At 55.1% G+C, this 18,530-nt stretch overlaps 1 protein-coding gene and 1 pseudogene across 4 annotated transcripts in view; both read right to left on the bottom strand.

The window, feature by feature from the left end:
• Window positions 1–748: 748 nt before the first annotated feature.
• AP3B2 (adaptor related protein complex 3 subunit beta 2) overlaps window positions 749–18,530 on the bottom strand; it is a 36,646-nt gene continuing 18,864 nt past the window's right edge. For 3 of the 4 annotated variants that reach the window (XM_016135369.2, XM_016135373.2, XM_016135374.2), the window contains 22 exons: window positions 17,598–17,758; window positions 17,274–17,340; window positions 16,992–17,174; window positions 16,616–16,899; window positions 16,277–16,331; window positions 15,879–15,950; window positions 14,564–14,626; window positions 14,121–14,253; window positions 13,723–13,832; window positions 12,977–13,153; window positions 8,710–8,896; window positions 7,454–7,572; window positions 6,925–7,033; window positions 6,420–6,543; window positions 5,922–6,102; window positions 5,719–5,779; window positions 5,287–5,393; window positions 4,870–5,098; window positions 4,415–4,499; window positions 4,073–4,170; window positions 1,302–1,440; window positions 753–1,198 (listed from right to left, as the gene is read on the bottom strand). In XM_016135369.2, coding sequence (XP_015990855.2) covers window positions 1,048–1,198; window positions 1,302–1,440; window positions 4,073–4,170; window positions 4,415–4,499; window positions 4,870–5,098; window positions 5,287–5,393; window positions 5,719–5,779; window positions 5,922–6,102; window positions 6,420–6,543; window positions 6,925–7,033; window positions 7,454–7,572; window positions 8,710–8,896; window positions 12,977–13,153; window positions 13,723–13,832; window positions 14,121–14,253; window positions 14,564–14,626; window positions 15,879–15,950; window positions 16,277–16,331; window positions 16,616–16,899; window positions 16,992–17,174; window positions 17,274–17,340; window positions 17,598–17,758 — 2,895 coding nt within the window. In that variant the 3' untranslated portion in view covers window positions 753–1,047. Of the gene's footprint in view, window positions 1,199–1,301; window positions 1,441–4,072; window positions 4,171–4,414; window positions 4,500–4,869; window positions 5,099–5,286; window positions 5,394–5,718; window positions 5,780–5,921; window positions 6,103–6,419; window positions 6,544–6,924; window positions 7,034–7,453; window positions 7,573–8,709; window positions 8,897–12,976; window positions 13,154–13,722; window positions 13,833–14,120; window positions 14,254–14,563; window positions 14,627–15,878; window positions 15,951–16,276; window positions 16,332–16,615; window positions 16,900–16,991; window positions 17,175–17,273; window positions 17,341–17,597; window positions 17,759–18,530 lie in introns of all 4 variants that reach the window. The other variant, XM_016135368.2, reaches the window with a different exon arrangement.
• Window positions 10,685–10,803, bottom strand: LOC118611915 (annotated as a pseudogene).

The raw sequence follows: 18,530 nt of genomic DNA, 5'->3' as shown, positions 1-18,530 counted from the left end.
AAAGGCTCTGAGAAGGCCTGTGGGAAGTAAACTTATTTAAATCCATGATTCCTAAACTTTCTCTGTCACAGACTTTTTATTTTAGACCACGTGCTAATGGAACACCTTCTGCATCTTTGGGGACCACCTCACTCAGCCTCTCTCCTCACCAGGAGGTCTCAGGCAGGGCCTTGACCCTCACTGCCACTCCCAGGGGGCTTGTCCCAGGGATGGAGGGTTCAGTAACCTCCCAAGTGAATCCAGGGAGCAAGCGCTTCGGTGGCTGGGACCTTGTTAGAAAGGTGGGACCTCCGGCCCCACCCCAGCCTCCTGCTCTGCATGTTACCACCGGTGACAAGCACCAGTGTGAGAACCACTCTTCACCTTCCACGATGGCTGGTTGGGTCACCTCCCCAACCACATTCTGAACCTCGCACCTGTTTGGGGAATTCCTCACATTACGAATCCTCCTTCTCAAGGCCCATGAGGGGGACCAAGGGGGACTGCCAGCCATCAAAGAGGCCTGGCTTTTGCAGAGGCTCATAGAAAGGTCTGGGGAGTTTTTCCAGCTCCGCCTTTCATCCTTGCTCGCCTGAAGCCTCGGAGATGGTCCTCTTGGGGAGTCCAACCAGAGCGCCTCCGAGTCAGTCACAGCCTCCCCTAGAAGGTCAGCGGTGGTCATTTAAGGGTCAGACACAGTCACTCTTACTAGCTTTCCCCCCGACCCCCTTGGACAGAACCCAAAAGAAAGAAAAGGTGAGCCAGCGTCTAGGGAGAAGACATTTATTTAGATTTTGCTACATGAATAGGTATGGAAAGCTGGGAGGACTGAAGGGAGCAACCGCTGTCTCCCTCTGCACACTAAGGCCACCAAGGAGCCCATGAGGATGGGAGTGGGGAGGAAGCCTGGGAATGACTGGGGGAGACGGGAACTCTGGGCACTATCTGGCATGAGGCCCCCTATATGAGAGAGAGAGAGAAAAAGAGAAAAAAGGGGGGTTGGGCTGACAGCCCAGATGTCATGAGATAGAGAGAAGTGGGGGTCAAAGAAGTCACAGCACTTGGGAGTCACTGGGTCAGAGCCTGTACTAAGTCCTTCACCAGCATGGTGCCAATCACCATCTTTTCGCTGTTGACTGTCAGCTGGGCAGGTCCAGCGGGCCGCGCGTCCAGGGTCAGCAGGACCAGGCTCCCACTGGTCAGCGTCTTCCCTGCAAACCTGAGATGGGGGTAGAAGGAGGGGCTCAGCCCTGGGGCATGGCGCCCCTCCTTCAAAACAGGCCCAAGAGCCCATCTCTTCCCTTCTGCTCGCGACCTAGTACCTGTACTCATCAGACGTCCCACAGGGGACACGACCCAGGTTGGCAGTGGTGGTCACCTTCTGCACCACAATGTGGTCACTCCGACAGGTGTCCAGCAGTGTGAGCTTCTCCGTGATCTCGTTCATGCCTGTCAGCTTTCCTGGGGGCAGAGGTCATGATGTGGGCAGAGGCCTTGGTAATTCACCTAGGTCTGCCCACTGAGCTTCCTTGCCAAGTTCTCAGGCTGGGCAGGTCTGAATGACCCTCCCCAGTCCTGGAGAGGAGGTACTTTCCTCGAGAACTCCCCTGGCTCTCCCTTAAAAAGCCTTTGTTGGGCTCCCAAGCCCACCCAGGGCTCCACCCACGCTGTTGACCAAAGACTGACTTGGCACTTCCCCACTGTCAGACATCTGGGCCACCAATCCTTAATGGCCAGTCACTTCTCAGAGTTTCCCCCACCCTGGACCCCACATCCCTTGGTTCCTCCCGAGTGGCCCTCCAACCGAGTTCAATCCCTTCCGGCTCCTGAGGCTGAGTCCTCACAGAAAGCACTGGTGGCTGCTGCACTCCTGGCCAAGGCCAAGGCCCTGGTCTTCACCAGACAGGCCAGGGTCCGGCAGGCACATGCAGCCCTTACAGGTAGACCCCCTAATTTCACCTGTGCAGTAGCTCTGGACCTGGCCAGGGCTCCTGAAGCCCCCAGGGACTCGCAGCACCCGTGGAACTCCTCACTGTAGGGCTGACTTCTCCTCTCCACCCGCACGCTCTGGCAGCGGAGTGTGCGTTCATCTGCCCTCCTGCCTACCTTCTCAGCCTCTCTCGTCTGTCCCTCTGCTGCTTCCCCATTCTCTCCCTCTGAGAATGCCTCTCTCCTGTTGCTTCTATCCCCTCCTCCGGACTAGTGATGTTTTCTTGCCCTGTCCCTCTAGTCCCTCCATGTTCAAGCCTCCTTATTCCTAAGAAATCCTGCCCAGAAGCAAGATTCTTCATTGTGCCAAGGCTGTGTCTCCCTCCCCATTCACGGCCAAAGTCCTCCAAAGACTCCATTCCCTCAAGCCCTGGTTTCCTTCAACCCACTGCAGCTGGCCTCTGTCCCCATTTTGCAATGACCTCCTCTCTCTGATGTTGGCGGAAGCCTCCGACCCGCTGGATCTGAAGGTCTCAGTCCTCCTGGCCTGCAGACACTCCAAGGCGCTCCTCTGCTTTCTCACGTCTCTTGGTTCTCCTCCTGCCTCTTGCTCTGTTCCTTCCCTTCTCTTTCCCCTCCTTTTCCTCCTGAAGGATCAGCTTTTCCTCAAGGACAGTCCTTGGCCCTCTTATCTTCCCACCCATCTCCCAGGGTGATCTCAGCCATATTCACAGCTTCAATTATCACTCTGTGCTCATGACTCCAGCCTTGAAGTGTTTCCTGGGCACAGACCCATATTTTTAGTTGCATACCAAACACCTCCTCCTGAATTTCCCAAGTGCACTGCAAAATCAGCTTATCCAAAACTAACCATGATCTTCCCTCCTCCCTCTCCCAAATTCATTCTTTCTTACTGCAGATCAGGAGTTTGGCAAATTATGGCAAAATCTAGCCTACCACCTGTGTGGCCAGTAATGTTTTTAAAATATTTTTAAATGTAGAGGGGGGGGATCAAAATATTAATTTCATGACACACGAAAATTGTATGAAATTCAAATTAAGTGTTCATAAATAGAATTTTATAGGGATGCAGCCACACTCATTTATTTAGAGATTATTGGTGGCTGTTTCTGTGTTAACGCGACAAGGTTAAGTGATTTGCGGCAGAGACCACACGGCCCACAAAGTCTAAAATGTTTGCTTTATGGCCCATTACAGAAAAAGTGCGCCAACTCCTAGTCTGGGTGAAGGGCACTGCCACTCTCCCTACTATCCAAGCCACAAATTCTAGAACAGCTTAGATGCGTCCCCCTCCTCCCTCTCAGGGAAAGCGCCTGTGGCTTCCCTCTTCCCAGCACCACTCCCCTACCCAGCCCTTCCTTCCCTTTGTCACAGCTCTAATCCTGGTCCTCACCCTCTCGCGGATCTACTGTAGCAGGCTTGCACCTGGTCACAGAGTTTGGTGCCAGGTCACACACCAAGTGAGTGGCAGGTTCAGAACTTCCACCAGGGCTCATGGAGCCCCAGTTCTCCCATTTGGGCTGCCCGGCCTCTTTTCCTGCTTCAGGGGTTGCTCCCAATTCCGGTGCAAGCTGTGACTGCTGCCGGATTCCTCTTTCTGAAGTGGAGGCCTGAACCTGTCCCCTTCCTCACTCAAAAACCTTCAGTGAGTCCTCTGCTGCTAGGAAAATGAAACCTATAGTCCTTACTTCTCTAATGATGTAGTTGGACCCACTAACTTCTGTGAACCTTCCAGCTCTAAAATTCTAGAACTAAAAGCCTTTAACATAGCATGTGAAGCTTCCAGAAACTAGATTGAATGTATTTTCAGCTTTGTTCTTACTCCTCCCCTGTGCTAGGGACTCCATGCCCCAAACCAAATTACTTGTTCCTCACTTCCGGCAAACTTGCAACAACACTTACTCACGATGCTTCCCCCAGTTGGAATGGTGGCCTAGAATTTTCTGCCTGGCTGAATCTCAACTCTCTCCAAAGCCTCAGTGAGGTGTCCTGGACTCTGTGGAGTCTTTGCTGGAGCCACAGGCCACAAACCCTCTGTGTCTGGTGCAGCTGAGGGTCCTTCAGCATGACCATGTCATGGGCTTCATGGGTCCCAGTGGGTGGTGCTGAGCCTCCTCCTTTACTGCCCCCAGGGAACACTCACCTTGTTCCTTCTTGAACTCATTTTCACTCATGAACACGGGAGCCATCAGCTCCCCCACAGGTGGCTGAATGGAGACATAGAACTGTCGAGTTTGGGTGCTGGGGACGGTGGGAGAAGATGGAGAGAAAATGAGGCCAGTATCTCTGCCCTTGCCTCCCGCTTTGTCTGGGGCCAGGGCTTGGAGGCAGCAGGAGAGTTAAGGTGAGCCCTGAGGGCTAGGGACAGCTTCGGGACCCACCAGATCATGACATAGCCCCACCTCCTGCCACCTCCAGCTCCAGTTTGTTTTGATACCACCTCTCCCCGCCCACTGTCCTACCCCAACGTGAGATGAACACATACCACAGCTGGAAGTTGGCCGCCTGGGTTGAATCACAGAAATTAATACCCATGACAGCAGTGGCAGACTCTCCGGGTGCCAGGGACTCTGCAGTGGCATGAGACAGAGACAAGGGAGACACCATCACCCTCTGGACACAGCTCCTCTGTGGAATCCTATCTTTCTGAGCCCCTGGAGACAGTTCCTGGCTCTCTTCTAAAGTCTAAACTTTAACACCCTTCTCCAGATCCTCACCCATTCAAGTTGGTCTTGAAACAACCAAGCCTCCAGCAGCTCCTGCCCTGATTCAGACTCGATTGTTTCCTAGTCTAACCTGTCCACCAGGACATGGATCATGTTAGATGTCACCTCTGTTCCCCCCGAACCTGGCCCTGGCCTGGCACAGACAGGGCATCGGGAGCCACAGCAAGATTGCCCAGGAGCCTCCTTCTCCACCATGTTCAAGGCCATTCCGCACCGATTTCAGGAAACGCCTGGATGCTGATGCCCGCAGGCAGTCTGGGGGTGCCCACATGCAGGCTCTTGATGGGGGTGTCAGAGCTGTTGGAGAAGTGGACGTGCACAGACACCATGTGGGGATCCCCAGAGAAAGGCTGGCGACTGAAGGCGTAGTCCACGGCCAGCCCCTCGCCGGCTACACGGTGCAGCAGCTCCTGCCTCCTGACTCCTGACACTGGGCTCAGCAGCTAGAAGGTAGGAAGCGGAGGGGAAGTATGGAAATGAGCAAGAAGGCGAGACCATGTTCCAGCCTTGTCCCTACCTAGGGTCCTCCAGCAACAGGGACTCAAGGCTATTTCCTCCATCACATCTCCTACACACATATCCACAACTTAGAAGGCAGCACAGACCTGTGTCTCTGTTCTACCCCACTCACCGAGGGCACCAGCGGGGAGTCTGTGAGTGTCAGGCCCTCCAAGTCAGCAGCCAGACTGGTGGACACAGCCGTGGAGGGAGACACAGGCTGGACACTGGGAGGGGTGACTGTGGGAACAGATGAGGAGGACTGTGACAGGGAGAAGCAAAGTGTAACTGCCCTAGGTTCAGCAGGGAGCCCTGGGCTCAGGGAGCAAACCGTTCAGCACCACGGACAGCAGGGCTCGGGGCAGCCTGCTGGCTCAGAGTAGATACTCACGCTGGATACCTGCTCCACACCTGCTGCCCTCCGGGGCCTGAAGGTGTGTTCCGTATGCTCCTCCCACCCGCCTCACCCCCCAGGCCCAAGGAACCCAGGCCAGACCTCCCACAGGCCCTCCTGAGTCACACTCTCCAGTCCACCTTCCCCGTAGCCTCTCCCACCCAAACTCACAGTCCTCTAGGTCAAGCAGGGAGATCTCCTTGGCTGCAGGGGCACTTTTGCCACTGGGAGGCTGAAATAGAAAAATGGGGAGTGGCTGTAGGGGGTGTCCCGGGCCTGTTCCGGGCTGGGGGGAGATACCACAGTGTGTTCCAAATGGTGGGGAGGGCCTTGGTCTCGAAGCCCGCCTCCCTACCCCGCCCCAAGGTGCTCACTGTCTTCTTGCTCCAGGAGGCAGGCTCCACCTGCTCCTCCTCGCTCTCTGAAGACATCTCGGACTCTGACGAGCTACTGCTGGAGTCGCTGCCCTCATCTGAAGACGAGTCTTCTCCTCGTCCCTCTGCTGCCACCTTCCTCTTCTTCACCTTCCTCTTCGCACCATCCTCACTCTGTTCACTGGAGGACAAGGGGGCAAACGGTGCTCAGGCTCAGACTGGACACCAACTCCTCACCTCCCAAAAGAGAAGAGAAGCCCTGAAAAGTGGAGGTGAGGGTGGGGAGTCCGAGCCGGCTCGGGCTCCTCGCCTCTGACTGCTTCTCTGTGCTGCCCCCATGAGCCTGCCTGCGGCTAGCCAGAGCAGCCGTGGCTTGAGCTGACCAGCTCGGGAGGAGGCCCAGGGGCTTGGGAGACTGGCCCGGGCTGTGGGCTGCGTGTGAGCCCTTCTCTTCCAGGGGAGACCTTGAGCCCACCAGTCACCTGGCTCCCCTCCTACCTCTCACTGCTCCTGCCCTTCTCCTCGTCCTCATCCTGGTCCTCGTTGTCAGATGCACTGCTGGACTCCCCTGAGCCGCTCTCACTGCTGCTCTTACTGTCTGACTCGCTCTCGGACCCGGGGTCTGCGGAGGAACCGTTTTGGGCTTCTCTCCCTGTGTGCCGGCCTCCCTGTCCCTGGGTCCCAAGCGGGTGCCCTGGGCTCCCTGCTTCAGACTGTGCACTGAGGGTGCAAATCCTCCCCGTGACCTGCACTGGCCCCAGACACCAACTAGACCAACTGGGACACAGAAGGACCTGTATGGATACACTTACACAAGCACACACACTCCTGGGACCTGCGGTCACTCGGGTGCACGCACACGTACACGAGCACACACAGGCAGGTGCACACCCCCTTGGCCACACGACCATGTAACACACACACACGCACGCACACACAGCCAGCCAGCCACAAGGCACACACAGGGTGGGAGCACGGGGCCCCCGCTCTCTGATCTCCTCACCACTGTCTGCGGACTCTGTGGGGCCTGACTCCCCCTCGGAGTCTGAGTAGAAGGGTTTCTCCTTCTCCTTCCTCTTCTCCCGGTTTGAGCACTTGGTCCATTCGGGGACCTGGAGGTGGGAGTGTAAGAGGGGGGAGGGTTATGAAATCATGGTGGGGAGGGGGCGGGAAAAGCAGAGCCTTCTTATTCTTCACTTCCATCTGTCCCCAAGAGGGAATAGTGGGGGAAGGGGCTCCGTCCACAGAGGGGCACTGCCAAACCAGGGAAACAGCAGAGGGCAGGCACAGGGGTGCAGCAACAGAGGGGCGGGGAGGGGATGGGAGCGCACTGCACACTGGCAGAGGGCACACGGCACACAGGGGTCAGGGACCTCAGTGTATTCACCCAGCAGGCCCACGTGGGTCTCAATAAGGGAGTGATCTTCTTCCTGCATGTGGGGAGGGTGTCAGTGGGGCCAGCACTTCAGACACCGTGGCTCCCTGCTGCCTGTCCCTCCGCACGTGCAGTCCAGCCCGCCACCCCTGCTGACCTCCACGTTGCGCACAGATGGGTCCGGGGCCTCCTCTGGCCAGTCCGGGAGCTCCTGGTAGCCCGTGGCCTTGGCATTGAGCAGGTGGGACAGCGAGCCCAGCTGGAAGTGGTCCCGGTCTGGAGACAAGTTTAGAGGTCAAGACAGGGTGGCAGTGAGGCATTGCCCTGGAACTTGTTTCCTAAGGGATTGTCGCAATTCTGGTGGGGACTCCCTAGCTGGGGAGGAAAGGGTGGGGGTGTCCCGTAATGACCTTTCCATGCTGGCTGCACCTTCAGGCCCATAGGCTGGAAAAGGCTATCTAGCCCGACCAGAGCAAGGCTGAGGGGCCGGGGCAGGTGGGACTGCAGAGGAGGGGACTCCAGGCCCGGACTGCTGTCCTGTATGCTCGGGTTTGCCTGCTGGGGTGGGAGAGGTGCGGTGCGGTGTCTCTTCCAGAGCACTGGGGACTGTGTGCTCCTGCACAACCAGGTTTGGGAAGAAGGTCTAACTGGGATGAAGACAGCAACTGTGAATGAGAGGCTGGCAGGGCTGGGATAGGTCAGGGCCAGAGGAGGGCAGCACAGGGACTTGCAAGTGGGGACAGTATTTGGGAGGAGAGGGACTGTCCCCCTTCTTCCCAGGAAATTTTCAAATCTGCTCCACAGATGGGGGTCCAGGGAAGAAAAAAAGCAGAAAGCAAAGACACCAGGAGAACGAGCTTTATGAAGGAGGCTGCCCTCCTGTGCGGGTTCCTAGGTCAGAGAACCGGTGGGGGGACCCTCTCCTGTCAGCCTCTCTGAGCGCCCTTGTCCTGGAAAATGAGCCCCAGACAGAGGTCGGGCTGGGGTTTGACCTCCAGTGACAGCACAAAGTGCTACACCTGCCTTCCCAGGACCCTTACGAATATATGCCTTTCACTGTATTTACTTTCTGCCCTCCTGAGCCCTTGAATTTAAAACCTTGCTAGACAGAGCCTACTCAGGGAGAGATGGAAAGGGGAGCTGGAGCGGAGAGGAGCTCATCCTGGCTGGGAGGGCAGAGGCTGAGGTGCAGTGATGCTGGTGGTGGTCGTGGGCAGGTACACTAAGCCCTGGATGCTGTAGGACCGGCAAAGGGTTCAGCAGGGGTAGGAGGGAGGTGCCTTTTCCAGAAATCCTGCCCACAAGAGCCTGGTGCCCAGCTGAGACAGAGACCTCAAAGGGAGATCTGGCACCAGGGTCATGGTCAGTTCCTCCCCTGGCTCCAGGAAAGTCACTCTTGATTTCAGCTCCCACCTTTGAAGGACGACTCCAGGACGGGGGCTGGTTTGGGTGCTAGGAAGAGCTTCTTAGCATGGCGGCTGAGGACCCCGCCCTGCTCGGAAGGGACGATAAGCTGGCGGGTGAAGCGTGCTCGGTCACGGATATCATAGTTCTGGTCATACTTGGCTAGACTCAGCACATACTGGGTCAGCAGCTTGGTCTGGGGGACAAGAGGTGGGTCATCAGCTGTCAGAGAGGGTGGGGACACAGTTCTCAGAGCCAGCCTCTGTAAGCCAACACTTCCACACAGTACTTCTGCTCTGCCCACGTCCCCTCCCACCCGGCCACTGTACAGACTGCATTTTCCCTCATTTCCCTGGGCCTGACCCCTGACCCCAACTTTGACAGCTGCCTTGGGCCAGCAAAAGAGGTTGCCCTTTGCACTGTCCTCCTCTCGGCTTGTACTCCGCTCCTCCTCAGGTATGTGGTCCCACGGCCCCAGGCCCAGCTCTGCCCACCTAGTGCAGGCCACCTGACCTCTTCACTCTGGGATGCCAGGGTGAGTGGAGGTCTGGAACATTCTCCCAGACCTTGATTTCTAGGTGGCATCACCCAGGGGGAAGCTAGACAACAGAAACTTGGGCAGGGGCTGCCCCCACGCCCCTTTGATCCACCTAGTAGATTCTGAGCAGCCCAGGGGTCTTATGACCACTATCCCCCCTTGAAAGGTCCTAGTGAGATCAGAGCGCTGCAGTCACATGAGTTCACTCTCTGTAGTCAAGGCAGCCACACCCCAGGACCTAAACTCTCTTGATTTTTGCTCTGATCCCGGCCTGGTCTAACCTGTCTAACCTTGACAAAACGGCGGCGGGTGGCCATCGTTTCGGGAGTGTCTCCTAGTGTGAAGCACTGCCCTGGCTGCTTCACATCATCTCACGTCACCTCCGCAGCGCTCCTGAGAGGTGGTGCTATTGTCCCTTTCACAGAGAAGCATCACCAGGTCCTGGACTCGCCAAAGGCAACTCCATCTGCACTGCTGACCCACGGGGACAGCCCTCATCCAGGTCCCCACATCTATGACCAAGACGGTCAAAACACCTAGTTTATACGTTCTGAGTCACCACAGCCAGAGTGACCAGAGCAGCAGGACCTTACAGAGAGGGCTTGGAAATGACTCTGGTCTTCCTGATGTTATGGTTACATCGTGATACATCCAGCCTTGGACATGGCTGGCCCAGGTAATTTGGCGGGGGCATCGGGCAGGCGTCCATGAGTTGCAGAGTCCTCAGATGCTGGCCCAGAATCAGAGTTGCTGCTGTGGCAAAAGTCTAAAGAGCCACTGGGACCCCTCCCCTACCTACAACATTGCCCAAGGGACTTCAGGGCTTCACGTTCAGTTCAGTCCCTTCCAGCACAGCGCCACCTGCAACACTGTTTGTGTCACAGAGTACTCCAAACCCCATCCTCCCCTAGGACGCCATTGCGACAGACTTCATCACAGACCTGCCTCTCCCCTGGCCAGACGCCGTCTCAGCAGCTAGTGGATACCCTCATCAACCTGGTCCATTATCAAGATGCTGATGACCCTCCTTTTGGTTGGAGAGTGTCCCCTTCCATAGACTCCCCAAATTGCTGATCAAAGACTCCCTCCCTCTCCACCTAAGTCTTCCCTTTCTTTCTGGAAAGAACCATTCGGGATTTGGATCTACCTGTCCACAACCTCAACTGCACAGTATAAGAAGGGCTGGTCCAACCACTGCAGGATTTGCCCGTAGTTTTCATTACTCTTCTCCATCCCAAGGACGCATTTCCCAGGATTATGACATCGAGTCTGCACCACCAGGACCCCACCTCTCCTAGCAGGACCTATAGGAATCACAGGCTGCTCAGGAAAGCCTGAGGGACATGCTTCAGTGCACTGAGGACAGACCAAGCCTCCCTGGCCAGTGCACTCCAGCTGCTGGGAAAATTGTAGGTGGGGAACACTGATGCTTTTTTTTTTTTTTAATGCCTATAGTACCTGGTCTTCCTAGGTGGTCTCCCATCCAAGTACTAACCAGGCCCGACCCTGCTTAGCTTCTGAGATCAGAAGAGACTGAACACGTTCAGGTTGGCATGGTTGTAGACACTGATGCCTTTTTAAGAACCTGTGCCAATACATCTGCTACCTTGCTACCACCTGTTAAATCATGTTGGGAAAACTGGCTACTCATTCATATATATATCTATATATCCTCCCCTCACACACTACATAAAAATAAGCTCTAGATAGACATGGCAGATAGATCCTCTGGCCCCCCTGGGGGGGATGGCTGGGACTGTTGTGGCCTTGCGGCAGTCCCAGAATGTCACCTAAGACACGTCACTGCTGTTTTGCAAGAATGACCACGCACACATCCAAACCGCCTCCCTCCCACTATGCCAAAGATGCCCCTTTCTCCATCAGTTCCAGAAGGGATGGAGAAGAAAGGGAGAAGGGAGGAAGGAAAGGTAAGAGGGGCGAGAAAAAGTCTCTTTGAGTCAAAGAACCTTTGTAAGGCATCTATGCCTAGAAGGACCCTCCTTCGAGTGAAGGGTTCCTGGAGGTCAGTGTCCATTTGCCTAAACGGCCTATGCTAAGTACCCTGATGGTGGCCAAGACCCCGTGCGCATGCCCAGCAGAGGGATTCAGCTATATACAGCTATAGCTCACTGGGCCAACCACTTGCAGCTCCTATTGCTCTGTTTTTTGTGCTGTTTCCCCTACTTGGCTGTCAGCGTTTGGAGGCCAGCAAACATGTCTCACTCAAGGTCATTACCCCAGGGCACAGCTCAGTGTCAGGCATAGTGGGCACTCGGGAAATGCACATTACATTGATCAATCAACAAACACACAGGCAGCTAACAGAGACAACTCGGGAAGATACCACGTGGCCACACCCAGGCTTATGAAATGTGCCGACATCAACATCCTGGGGCTCAGCACTCAGGCTCAGTCCTGTGCCTGTCAGCCTCCCCTCATTCCCACCCCCTCGCCCCCTGCCCCAGGCCTGGGAGGCTCCCCACCCACACTGCTTCATCTTTTCAAATGTTCCTCCCACCTGCTCCTTCTTCCCATCTGAACAAAGGAGGCAAATATTTGTTCCGGGGACTGAATGCTCCCCATGGTGCTCCCTCTACTTTCTTTCCAATCTGCTTCTCTCAGTCCTGACACCCACAGACTCAGGCCCTCGTTGCTTCCACACGTGACTGCTGTCCTTCCTGGCTTCCAACAAGAACTCCAGCACATGAGGGCCCTGCCTTGTGTCCCTGGGGCCTACTCTAGCCACCTGGGGTCAAAGGAGCCACTGGAGAAGCACAAGGGCCCCCACCCACAGACTCCCATGAGATGGCAGAGAGGTCACATTCAGGCTGGCAGGGAAGTCACAATCTTTAGGTTAAGGCCATGCTGCTGAACCGAGCTACCTGCCCAGATGCTTTGCTCCAACAGTTGGCAAACTTTTTCTATAAAGGGCTGGAGAGTAATTATTTTAGGTTTTGCGGAGCATATGGATTCTGTTGCAAACAGTCGATTCTGCCATTGTAGCATAGAAGCATCCACAGACAAACAAATGAATGAACGTGCTGTGTCCCAATAAAACTATTTATAAAAATGGGCAGCAGGCTGGATTTAACTGAGTGAAGCAGTGAGTGTGGGAACTGTCACGGAGCTTGGTACCCTCAACACCTTGAAAAGCTCTGCATGTTATACTTAATTATTAGGAGAATCTGCTGGGACCAACTCAGGGGATGCTGGACACTCAAGAGGCCTTTAATATCCTGATTCAAACTTAGCTGAGCCACATCCTTGGCCTATGGTGCCTCTCATAACATTTCACCTTGGGGATGACAATGGCTGCCAGTCACCTGAACCCAAGTAGAGACTGGCCATGCATCACCAGGCTTTGGGAGGAAGCACAGTCCATATCTGGGATACATGTCCTCCCATCAGTGCCTGTCACTGCTGGCCTATCCCTCAGTCCCACTTGCCTGTGTTCCAAGGGTGGCAGATGGGAACACTCCTGCTGGCAAGCTGGAGGCCACAGCCCCAGAGGAGAGCCTCTTCAACAGTGGCCACCATCCCTATCAGGCCCTTGGATGTCAAGAGAAGCCACGGACATTGAGGGAACACTGGTTACTGGGCAGACTGGCCATCTGCCCTGAACTCTTCCCTTCAGAAAGAGTTGCTGGAGTTCATAGCCACCTGGTGAGGACCCACAGAATACTGCCTGGGCCTCTTCCGAGAACAAGAGTGTTTTATGGGGCATCTATCAACCTGTACCTGCTTCGAGTTGGTTAGGTAGAGCTTGGCAGCCAGGTTAATGACCTGCAACTTGACAATATCTTCCTCTGCTGTGAAGGACTTGGCCATTTTCCTCAGGACGTCAGGTGCAATCTTGGGGACGTGCTCGCAGTACTCACCAATGAGCCACAGGATGCTGGCTCGGGCCATGGGCACCTGTGGGTGTGGAGGAATTAGGACTGGGGTAAACGTGGCACGTGGGTGGGCACGGTGCCTGCCAGGGAACTGGCCCACTGCATTGCGGGGTTCTCTGGAAACGGGCATAGGGGGTGGTGAGAGAGAGATTAAAAGGCGTGCATTTCCTGGGTGGCATCTCCCCCCTTCCCCAGAGTTTTGGCTTCTTCAAACCCAAAGTCAGTCATGGTTGAAAAGACTGACTTCCTGGATCTGTTGTACCCTCAATGCTTTACTGCTACTCTTCCTGAATCTTCAGGAATGTCTTGTTTGAATGTTTCAGTGTGGCAAAAAACACAGGATTTGTCCATCGGCCACTGACTTGGCTTTGGAGAAAACATGAGTGGGGAGCTCAGTGAGGGATCCTCAAAGGGAAGGCTAATCTTGGGCAATGCGATCACGGTCACATGGTCCCACCTCTCCCCTCCTTCCACCTGTAGACCTTTGAGGGCCAATATGGAAGGTTTGAACTTGATTTTATTAAGTACAGGGTTTTCAAATCATGGAAAGGAGGCTTGGGTGGGGAGGGGGACATAGGGTTACACATTCACCTGGATGTTGTCTGTGAGTTTTGCCAAGTGTTTGATGATCTCTCCATGCTGTGCCGGCTGCATCTGCAGCAGCTTCTTAATGACGACCACTGACTCTGCGACCACCAGCTCTGTGGGATGGGAATGAGTGTGTGGACTCCAGGACAATCAGATGGCCATACACAGGTGGACAGACACACCTGCAATGCCCCCAGGCCCTGACTCTCTTCCTCACCCTCCTGCACTTCTCCAGTGGCTCTCAGAATGCAGGGACACTTGGATACTTATTGAGGCAGACAGAATGATGGACAAACACTGTGCTGAGATAGACAGGTGGATGCCCACTGGCTGTCAGAGTCAGACACACAGGCAGATATCCATGGTCAAAAAGCTGGACACTCAGACAGATAGACACTCACCATCACGGTTGGACAGCAGCTGCACCAGGCCGTTGAGGCAGGTGTCACGGACTCGGCCTATGTTAGTAGCACAGCGTCCAATGGCCTGGATCGTGGCTGCCACGAAGTCCTTGTCCATGCTGCGAATATAGGTCTGTAGGAAACCACAACAGAGTGACCCCTAGCAGGCAATGACCCCTCAGTGACTGTGCAGGCTTGAGGGTGACCTTCTGGAAAGCTGTCACCCCTCATTCAATGAGTCATCATGCCAGAGACTGAACTCTGGGAGAGGGAGTGACACCTTCACCCCGTGATTCCTTGGCCCAAAACCAGCAGAAGGCATTGGGAGGGGACCTAAGGTTCTCTGCTTTGGACCCTTAAGAGAAGGTGTGACCCACAGGATGATTCCCACTCCACACAGGAGCTCCTGGGCCCCTCTGCCTGGGTGCTGCCTTGGCCCATACCTGGAACTCCCGCAGGACCGTAGGGATGTTGGTCTCATTGGCCAGGTTGGTCAGCACTTCCAGCTGCAGGGGAGGGAGAGCGGGCTTTCTGTGCTTTCACGGCCTGACATTCCAAACATGCTCCACAGACCGGAAAACACTCCTCGGGGCAGCCCTGCAGCATCCTCAGACTCACGAGGAAACTGGCAGATCAGGACACTTGTCCAGAATGCAGGATCGCTCTGCCCCGTAAAGGGACTCCCTGACAGAGTGCACGTATGGCGTGATCGTGTCACCTCTCCACCGCCACTGAAAACTCGGAGCCTCCTATTGCTTCTAAGATAAAGATGGATGTCCTTACCTTGGTCTGTAAGTCCCTGAATGATCTGACCACTGTCCCCCTCTCATCTCCTGCCACGCCCCCTTGTCCTCTACGCCCGTCACACAGGCCCTTCGTCAGACTCCTTCCTACCTTAGGGCCTTTGCATATGCTGCTCTTCCCACTCCTGTCCCTGCCTTTACCTGGATAATTCATGTTCATTCCTCAGGCTGAGCTCAAGTCTCACCTCCTGAAGGACAACTTCCCTTACACCAGATGAGATCATGTCCTCCTATTTAATGCTCTTATAGTTCTCTGCACTGCTCCTGCATACCTCATCTCACACATAGACTTTTCCATTTGTTCTGTGACTAACCGCTCGGTGCCTCCTCCTCATCCCAACTAGATGGTAAGCTCTGCCAGGGCAGGCTGCCTGATCAGTTTGCTTTCCCTCGTATCCTTATCTATAGCTATGTGACTAAGTTCAGAAGGGCTAGGAAGAACTGCTGCCGAATGAAATTAGTCATTAATGAGGAGGCAGAGCAGGAATGGATTGGGGGTACAGGCTGCTGCCACTCTGTCGGCAGACATAGGTTCGCATGAATGTCTGAGGGGTTAGGTCTGTGGGGGCAATATCACTGTGGGTGGAGGACAGAGACCGAATCGGGAAAGTATGAATTTTAAAGTCATCGGAACTGACTTTGGAGTAGTTACCTTACCTCCCTGGGACACAGTTTAATAAAACGGAGATTATATACACTTTCTGAGGTTATTATGAAAATCAAGTCACTTCATATGTGAAAAGTGGCAGGTATATAACAGGTCTAGGCAGAGGACATTTCCCTTCCTTGTCCCTGACTCCCACTAGGCTGGCTTCCTGAGCAAACACTTCTGGCTGGGGTGGCCATGGGCTCAGCCCCAGAAATAGGCACTGAGGTGGCCACCTGTGGATATGAGTGGGCCTATGGGTGTGAGGGAGGGACCGGAAAGGCTGCACCACTTCTGTCCATCACTCACCTTCAGGACCTTGATCTGGGTGGGGTCGGTGGACCTGATGTAGAAGCTCTTCAGGTAGGGCTCAAACATACCCTGGCACAAGAGAGCTCGGCGTCAGCCCTCTCTTCCAGAGCCATCCCTCCCCTGCTGGGGCCCTGCATCCTCCCTGCCACATCGCAGTCCTCCCATCTTCAATTTCTCCCCTCCTCCCTTTCAGATCTGGCAGGGTCTTTCTTCACTGGGCTTTCTTCCCTCCGCAACCCTCGGGATCCAGGCCTGCCTTCTCCACCTGCATCTGGGGCCTCCCCTTAACCACGCTGCACTGCCAAGCACTCCCCCAGCCTGCTTTTCCCAGAACCCCTAGGGCCCACAGGGGCCACCCTTCTGACTGGGAAGGCAGGCCTCGGTCCCCTGCTTACCCGGCGCTTGATGGACATGGTGGCCACATTCTGAAGCACGACATACTGCACCTCACTGCGGGGAGCATGGTCAAAGGTATCCGGGCCCCTCAGATGGGGATAGGGCAGCGGGTGGGGGATGGGAAGTGGACCAAGTAGGAGAGAGAAGAGGACCAGTGTGGGGAGGGCGCCAGTGGTAGGGCAGAGCTGGGGTCAGTGCGCGGGGCATAGGGTGTTGGTGAGGAATGGGAGGGGTCAGGTGGGCTGGGGTGGGGACGGTGGGGTACGGGATATGCCCAGAGTCTAGCAGTGGGGCGGGGCCAAATCAAGGCTGTGCGTGGGCCTGGGACGGGCACGCACCTGTGGCTGCGCAGCAGGCGCACAAGGGCCTTGGCGATGACGCCCACCTCCGCCTTGGGCGCCAGGTGGAAGTAGAGCTGTGCCACCGCCATGACCACCGCTGCGCTGCGGCTCTGCAGCAGCGGCTTTGTGTTGCGCAGTAGTAGCCGGTGATCGGGGTCCATAACGTAGGGCTTTCGGGTGGGCAGCGTCGCGGCGGCCGCCTCCTCCGATCCTGGGCCCTTAGCCTCATCCTCTTCCGAGCCATAGAAGGCTTTCTCGGGGTTCTCCTCCAGCAGCGATTCCTTTGGGGAGACAGGCGGGGCAGTAGGCGCCTCCTCCCGGTGACCCTCCTTCCCCACACTGCGGGCGAGGGTTGGGGGCCCAGGGCACTCACGTTCTGCGTGGGGCTCAGGAACTGCGTGCGAGCGTAGCGGGTGAGCATGCTGATGATGACCACCTGGCCCCACTCCTCCACGTCGATGAGCAGGTTACAGAGTTTCCGGTAGTTCTTGTGAATCAGGTCGATGCGCTCCGGACACACCTCCTCGAAGGCCATCACCACGCTGCCCGCCACCAGCTGGGAAGTGGGCAGAGGCAAGAGAGGATCAACCGAAGGGCGGAAGGGCCTCTCCATGGCCACTTTCCACCCCCCATCCCTGTGTGCCCTTGTACACACCGTGGTCTTGTCGGCCAGAAGCTTCTCAATGACCTCTATCAGCTGGTCCTTCTGGTCAGAATCCAAACTGAGGGAGAAACTGTTGAGAGGGATTTGCCCTGCCCCCCATCTGCCCAAGCTGTGCTCACCTCCCTCATTCAACCCTATTCTTAGAGAGGTGTGAGCCGCCACCTCCACCGTCCTCCATCTGTCAGTTCCCCAAACTGTCTTAAACCATCTAAAGAGTAAATAAAAGCTGGCCTGCCAGACTTGGGAGAGGACAAAGGTGGGCTGGGAACTTGCGAACCACACTCCTGAGAAGTGGAGGGCAGGGCTGGGCCATACCTGTAAAGTTTAGGGATGGCATGGGCAGCCGTTTTCCGCACATAGGGGGACATGTCCGAGGCAGCTTCCTTGATTGCCAGCATCATGATAGGCACTATGATGGGCACACGGATGCTAGAGAGGACGCGGAGGGCACTGGCACGAATCAGCTGGTTGGGATCCTAAGGGCAGAGGTAGAGGCGGAGGCGTGAGAGGCCACCTGTATCAAACTGTCCCTAGCTTCCTGCCTCCTGTCCTGAGCCTGGATGATGTGCCAGTGTTGCTCAACGGTACCGACTCTTGGCTCTGGCTGCAGAAATCGCACACCTGAACAGGTATGGCAATGGGCTGCTTCACTTTCAGGAAGAGTAGAAAGCTTTCAAAACACCAAAAGTTCCTTAGAGGAGAACATAATATAACTTTAAAGATGGCAAAATCTCATTGTTTATTTAATGTACTTCATTAAATACCTTTTTGTTTTAATAAAAATAAACATGTTCTCAAATTAAAAACAAAAACAAAAAAAACCCCAAAATAAAAAAACACCGAAAGTTTCTGAAACACTTCCTGTTCGTTAAGGGTGTGTGTCTGTTTTTGTGTTTATGATGGAGGTGACCTCCAGCAATTGCAAGCTGGTCTCCCTTCCTAAGAGTTCATCCTCGCATTCCTCTCTCCCAAGAGGGGCTCTTTCTCTTCTTCCATATCACTTCCTATACACCTAGGAAGTGCCTTAGACGGTGCATTGTAATTGAGGCATTACGACATCAGCAGCTGTAAATTATTGTTAATCTTGGAGGACAGTGGACAATGGGAGAGGTGCTGGGACACTAATGGGGAAATGCTACCCTGATATTCTAAAATGGAGAGAGCCACAAAATTATGGGTGAAAATGATGGTAATCCTTGTCAAAATTCTGGAATTGATTTTTAAACGTATGGTTTACAGGCACTTATT

This window comes from Rousettus aegyptiacus, unplaced genomic scaffold (assembly GCF_014176215.1).
Source record: "Rousettus aegyptiacus isolate mRouAeg1 unplaced genomic scaffold, mRouAeg1.p scaffold_m13_p_14, whole genome shotgun sequence".
Taxonomy (NCBI): domain Eukaryota; kingdom Metazoa; phylum Chordata; class Mammalia; order Chiroptera; family Pteropodidae; genus Rousettus; species Rousettus aegyptiacus.
This window is presented reverse-complemented; position numbering and strand designations above follow the sequence as displayed.